We start from the raw sequence: 7,403 nt of genomic DNA on the forward strand, positions 1-7,403 counted from the left end.
CCTCTCTCATAAGAAACAATTTATTTCTATTTATTTTGAACTTTAAAAAATAAAAAATAAACTGCCCGCTAGTCAAAGCAGTCTGGATGGTTTACAATTAAATCTGTATTTATTACCATACTTTCATTGTTTATTCCAGAATTCTCCAAACTTGGCAACTTTAAGGCTTGTGGACTTCAACTCCCAGAATTCCCCCACACCCCGAGTAGCCCCACACTGACATTTAACACATTTAAAGAACCAATCAATCAGTCAATCAATCAATAAATATACCTTTTGAATTTCCGGGTGGAGGATCTCCCGAGGCCCTTTCTCGAATTTGTCAAGATTCATGGCACTGGAAAGTAAGCAAGGGAAGGATCTCAAATCCTCGGTCGTGCAAAACGACAACAGGACGCAGGTCATGGGGTGGGTGGGTTGGGGGAAATCTTCCTTACCTTAAAATGGATTTTACAGACAAGGTTTTCGTTGGGCTGTAAGGGAGGCAAATTTTCTGGGTACCCTGTAAGAGAATTGCGTTAACACAGAGGCTGTCAGACATCGGATGGATTTGAGGATTTTCTTTTCCTTTTTAAAAAAAAAAAACCAGTTTATTTATATACTAGCCGATAAACCAATGTTGCCTGGGGAATTTATTTATGGGCGGGGAAATGTCCGGATCAATCATAATTTCTAATGTAGGATTTCCCCCCTTACTTGTAGAGTACTGTGAAGCCATTACTAAGGCAACTCCACTGCATTGTGCAGTAGAAGCCATTTGAAGGCAGTACAGTAGAAGCCATTTGAAGGCACAACAGGCAATATCTTAGGAGTGTCTTACCCGCCACAGTATTTTTTTCCAGAGAGTAAGTCATCTGTGTACCAAATTTGGTTGAAATTGCTTGAGGCGTTCCAGAGTTATGTTGGAACACACAGACACAGAGACACACCCGGCAGTTTTTAGATAGATAGATTAGATAGATTAGATAGATAGATAGATAGATAGATAGATAGATAGATAGATAGATAGATAGATAGATAGATAGATAGATAGATAGATTTATTTATTTATTTATTTATTTATTTATTTATCTATTTTCCTATTATATACAAGTGCTAATGAACAGCATATTGTCTGGATCAATTTCTTTTCCCACTCCTAATTTCTACCTCGGCTATCCAACTACTTATAAAAACAAGTCCTATGTTTGAAATTATTTGGTATCTTTTTTTAAATTTTAGTGTCAATCTGTCCATTTCTGCACAATCTTTTTTTTTTTAAATTACACCATCCTCTGTTTCCTCATTTTTCCAATACTGTGCATATATATGATTCTTGCTGCTGTCAAAACATGTTATATTAAGCAGAGATTCCCTTTATCAGGTATTATGCCTCGCAGAAATATTTCTGGTTTAAAATCTATGTGGTTTTTTAAAATCAGTTTCTCCAACCCTGTATATATATATATATATATATATATATATATATATATATATATTTTTATTTTTTTTATTTTAACCCTGTATATATTTTTGTACACTTTTCTCGTAACTTCAAATGGACGCTAAGCGAATGGTCATAAGTTGAGGACTCCCTGAAATGCAGAGGCTCTGCTACTTACTGTTTTCCTCCAGAGGATTGCTCGATATTGAGGGACGCGCTGATTGTTTTGCTCAGAGAGCACGACGGATAAGAAAAAGGGGTTTTTTTCTGCGTCCATGCCGACATAGTTCTGATGAACTGGGTAGGAAAAACAACATTTAGAATTGGTGATTCCGCCCCCCACCTCATAACACACAATTTCCAAAGACAAACACCCCAAGAAATAAATTAACGAAAACTCAATCTTCTAGTCCCAAGGTAACTAATGGCTGGATCATGGCAACTGGAGCAAACTTAGTTAATCTAGACCAGGAGTCAGTAAACTGTGACTCTGGAGCTGCATGTGGCTCTTTCCTCCCTCTGCTGCGGCTCCGTCACTGGTCAGCGCCACAATTTTGAGAGGAGCTTCGGGAGGGGAGGAGAGAAGCACAGTGCGCCAGGAGAAGGCTCTATGGCAAGAGGAGGGTTTCCCAGTTGTCTCCACAATTGATAGGGCTTTCGGTTAGGACAGGTAGAGGAAAAAGTATGCCGCGTTAGGAGGAGACTCTATGGTGGGGGAACTGAACTTCCGGTCAGCTACAGGATTGAATGGGGGGCTTCCGGTTAGGACCTTTGTGGCTCCTGGTGTTTTCTTTTCTGTGGGAAACGGGTCCAAATGGCTCTTTGAGTGTTTGCTGATCCCTGATCTAGACGTTTCGTTGTTTTTCCAAGCAACTCATCCAGCCAGAGAAGAATTAGTTAGGCAGAGAGGTCGTAGCAATGGACCAACTCTTGCCACCTCAACTTCAGGGGTTTCTCCCCAAAATGGCTTGCAATGTGTCAAAGAAATAAGCTTCCAGCCAGGACAAAGAGAGATGGGGGGAAAAATGAGACTCCCTTCCATTTAATTTGCGCTTCAGTGAAAATGAAAAATGCAACAGGGTTAACGCTTTCTACCTCTTGGGAGGGGCTGCTTGAGGCTGAGAAGGAGGATTTGGGAGACAGTAAAGGACACCCACCCTCCCCGTGGCCTTAAATGAATGCTCTTCAGATTAGGCCAGGTCAAGAAAAAAGACTCTGCAAAGAAGAGGCGAAGAATGATTACAGCCAAAATAGCAATAGCACTTAGATTTATATACCGCTTCACAGTGATTTACAGCCCGCGCTTGGCGGTTGACAGAATCAGCCTCTTGCCTCCAACAATGTGGGTCCTCATTTTACCCACCTTGGAAGGATGGGAGGCAGAGTCAAACTTGAGCCTATCAGGATCGAACTGCTGACAGTGGGCAGAGCTTAGCCTGCAATATTACATTCTAACCACTGCGCCATCACAGTTCCCAATGCAACATCCAATCAGCTACAGCAATAGCAGATTTATATACCGCTTCACGGTGGTTTACAGCCTTCTCTAAGTGATTTACAAAGTCAGGATAGATAGATGATAGATAGATAGATAGATAGATAGATAGATAGATAGATAGATAGATAGATAGACAGACGATAGATAGATAGATAGATAGATAGATAGATAGACGATAGACAGATGATAGACAGACGATAGACGATAGACGATAGACGATAGATAGATAGATAGATAGATAGATAGATAGATAGATAGATAGATAGATAATAGATAGACGATAGATAGATGATAGATGATAGATGATAGATAAATAGATAGATAAGATAGATGGATGGATAGATAGATAGATAGACGATAGATAGATGATAGATGATAGATGATAGATGATAGATAGATAGATAGATAGATAGATAGATAGATAGATAGATAGATAGATAGATAGATGATAGATAGACGATAGATAGATGATAGATGATAGATAGATAGATAAGATAGATGGATGGATGGATAGATAGATAGATAGATAGATAGATAGATAGATAGATAGATAGATAGATAGACGATAGATAGACAATAGATAGATGATAGATGATAGATGATAGATGATAGATGATAGATGATAGATGATAGATGATAGATGATAGATAGATAGATAGATAGATAGATGATAGATAGACGATAGATAGATGATAGATGATAAATAGATAGATAAGATAGATGGAGGGATGGTGGGATGGAGGGATGGATGGATGGATGGATAGATAGATAGATAGATAGATAGATAGATAGATAGATAGATAGATAGATAGATGATAGATAGACGATAGATAGATGATAGATGATAGATAAATAGATAGATAAGATAGATGGATGGATAGATAGATAGATAGATAGATAGATAGATAGATAGATAGACGATAGATAGACAATAGATAGATGATAGATGATAGATGATAGATGATAGATGATAGATAGATAGATAGATAGATAGATAGATAGATAGATAGATAGATAGATGATAGATAGACGATAGATAGATGATAGATGATAGATAAATAGATAGATAAGATAGATGGAGGGATGGTGGGATGGAGGGATGGATGGATGGATGGATGGATGGATGGATGGATGGATAGATAGATAGATAGATAGATAGATAGATAGATAGATAGATAGATAGATAGATAGATAGATAGATAGTAGCACAGACTTATATACCGCTTCCCAGTGCTTTGACAACCCTCTCTAAGCAGTTTACAGAGAGCCTCTTGCCCCAATAATCTGGGTCCTCATTTTTTTTAAAGAAATATTTTTACTATACATTTTTCTTCATTTTATATCAATTTCAGCTTTGCAACAGTGATATACTGGTTGTATCAGTGCTTTTTAAAATATACATGATGTTGTATATCCTAATTACATCCATTTTTCTCATCCATACAATATTCAACATAGAAATTGTTTTTAAAAATTAGGAACTTGATATTATACAACATACTTATATCTATTGTTTCCATAGTTCTAACATAGTTCTCTATACATTTATCATTCTATATATTTTAATTTACACTTTTGTATATTCCGGTAGTGATATTGCTTACAATATGTATTCTTCTATACAGCTTTATACCTGCATTTATTTCTGGTTTATTAATCATCTTTCATCATTCGTTTTCTAGTCTTTGCATATGTGGTGAAATTTAATTTATTTTTTTACTACCGATTCTGTGGGCGTGGCTTAGTGGGCATGGCAGGGGAAAGATACTGCGAAATCTCCATTCCCACCTCACTCTGGGGCCAGCCAGAGGTGGTATTTGCCAGTTCTCCAAACTACTCAAAATTTCCGCTACCGGAACCTATCAGTACCTGCCGAATTTCACCCCTGCTTTGCATCTATTATCTAACCAATTCTACCATGGGTCCCATGTTAAATAATACTCTGTTTCTCCTTTGTCTTTAATTTCCATCATTAACCTGTCCATTTTGGCGCATTCTAATATTTTCTTTATTGCCATTTCCTCTGTAGTTATGCTTCCGTTTTTCCAATTTTGTGTATCTATGATTCTTTCCACGGTTATTACATGTAATATTAAATATTGAATTCTTTTATTATATTTCCTTGTTAGCATGCTGAATAAAATGCCTCCTCATTTTACCAATCTTGGAAAGACGGAAGGCTGAGTCAACCTTGAGCTTACTGGGATCGAACTGCCGACAGTGGGCAGAGTTTAGCCTGCAATATTACATTCTAACCACTGCGCCACCATTCTTTAATTCTGTTTCTAAACCACTGATGTGCCATGCGTGCCCACACCCCAGAAAGCATCACTACCTTTTCCTAGAAAATACTTGAAGTACCATCTCGTGTGATACCCTGGGTTCTCCAAATGGACATCAGTTCTGTGCCATGTCCCGGGAGTGTAATCGGCATTCTGAAATAGAAAGAGGAATTGGGAAGGGCTCTTCCATGGAGCAAGGCCAACTGCGAGCATCTCGTGAGAGAGATAAAGAGAGTAAAGAGGTCACAGGTAACAATGAAATGCAGATATGGGTGTTGTGGCCCACTAGTGGAGCTGGCAGCCGATTCGGACAGTGAGGAGTTTGGAGGGGAAGATGGGCCAGTCCTGGAGTTTGGGGAAGGCTCTGATGTGGGCTCTGTGTCAGAAGCAGAGAGCGGGCCAGGGCCGTCTGACAGTTATCAGCTGCCTTCGGAGTCAGACATCAGTGCGGCAGACGAACAGCTGGAGCCTTTTCCCAATGTTCCCAACTGCTTCGGTGACTCCATCCAGCCACCTCCTTCTCTGCCGTCCCCTTCTTCTTCTTTTGCCCTCCATCTTTCCCAACATTTGGCTCTTCTCCAAGGAGTCCATCCTTCTCATCAGGTGGCCAAAGTACTTGAGTTTCCTCTTCAGGATCTGGCCTTCTAAAGAGCAGCCAGGGTTGATCTCCTCTAGGACTGACCGGTTGGATGGCCTTGCAGTCCAGTCAATGCAGGAGTCTTCTCCAGCACCAGAGTTCAAAGGCCTCCATTCTTTGGCGCTCAGCCTTCCTTATGGTTCAACCTTCACAGCCATCCTTTGCAACTGGGCAAACCACAGCCTTGACTATAGGCACATCTGTTGGCAGTGTGATGTCTCTACTTTTTGGGATGCTGTCTAGATTTGCCATCGTTTCCCTCCCCAGGAGCAAGCATCTTTTAATTTCTTGGCTGCCGTCCCCATCTGCGGTGATCTTGGAGCCCAGGAGAATAAAATCTGTCACTCCCTCCGTTTCTTCCTCATCTATTTGCATTTCAGGGCCTCACCCAAATTCAAATCTAGTTTTGAAGATCAGCCCAAGCTGGCTACAGAGGAGAGCCTAGATGGATGCATGGTAGATATCGTTTCCCTCGCTTGCACCAACCCCGCTATACCCAAAGCCAACTCTTCATCAATAGAGGAAGGTTTCCACCCACCTCATCCACTGAGCCATTTTCCACTCGGAAGCGGCCAGCCCTCTGAATGGCTCCATCAGCGTCGCTGGAGATAAGCTGCGGGGCAAAAAGAAGATTTATGTTAATGTCACCCGTCTCGTCCAACATCCAGTTCTTCTGCTACTTCCCACCAAAAATGTCACTTAACAACTGGAGAGAGGAGATGGAAAGTAGATTTCTTCCAAAGCCTTTTTTAGATCCTTTTTTTTCCAACTGGGCTTTCCTTGGGGGCGGGGGGGTTCCTCTTTGAAAACATTTTTCTTCTCCCACAAGAAGCTTCTTCCGTTCTGAAGAACTGAGCTGAATTGAAGAAGCTTCTTGGATGAGAAGCAAAATATTTTCAAAGAAGAAAACCAGAAAGTTAGATGCCATTTAGATGCCTTCCCTCCCTGTGTTTCCCCTTGCACATATGTGCTAGTCGTTCCCGACTCTAGGGGGCGGGCCTCCTCCTTCTCCTCCTCTCCACAAACCCCACTCCCTTCTAACACTGATGATGTTGCCTAGTTGGGTCATGAAATGCCAGCAAGGAAGGGAAAAAAAACAAGACCAGAGAGGGCCAAGGATCCCAAAGCCATCATCGTCCTCCTCCTCTTCCTCCTCCCCACAATACCCACTTCCCTTCTAGCACTGATGATGTCACCTAGCTAGATAATGAAACGTCTGCAAGAAAACCACCAAGCCTCAGAGAGCACCCCAGGACCCCTCATTTCAACTCTGAGTTACAAACAATTTATCAATCCTGATCCTCCGGACAAAATCCTGATCTATTCTGAAATTAGAACCCATGCATGGTTGATAGGCCTGCAAGAATGCTCCATTTATGTCTGGAAGAATAGCAGGACCAGAAACCTGGAGACTTATACTCCGTAGCATTATTCATGCTTTACAAGAAATTATCGAGACTTATCCAATGCATGACATCATCCCTCCAGGAAATCAGACAGTGACATCCCTCCACCAGCCATCCATAAGTGTTAACACCAGGACAAGATGGGTTGCGTGCCGCC

At 40.9% G+C, this 7,403-nt stretch overlaps 1 protein-coding gene across 1 annotated transcript in view; it reads right to left on the minus strand.

Annotated features, from left to right (window-relative positions):
* The window catches only part of GARNL3 (GTPase activating Rap/RanGAP domain like 3), a 30,954-nt gene extending 24,434 nt beyond the window's left edge, over positions 1-6,520 (minus strand). Inside the window, exons 1-5 of the mRNA XM_032233419.1 lie at positions 6,379-6,520; positions 5,257-5,356; positions 1,602-1,720; positions 438-502; positions 274-337 (exon numbers count right to left, since the gene is read on the minus strand). Coding sequence (XP_032089310.1) covers positions 274-337; positions 438-502; positions 1,602-1,720; positions 5,257-5,356; positions 6,379-6,504 — 474 coding nt within the window. The 5' untranslated portion in view covers positions 6,505-6,520. The remainder of the gene's footprint in view (positions 1-273; positions 338-437; positions 503-1,601; positions 1,721-5,256; positions 5,357-6,378) is intronic.
* Positions 6,521-7,403: the final 883 nt, after the last annotated feature.

Source organism: Thamnophis elegans, chromosome 16 (genome assembly GCF_009769535.1).
Source record: "Thamnophis elegans isolate rThaEle1 chromosome 16, rThaEle1.pri, whole genome shotgun sequence".
Lineage (NCBI taxonomy): Eukaryota > Metazoa > Chordata > Lepidosauria > Squamata > Colubridae > Thamnophis > Thamnophis elegans.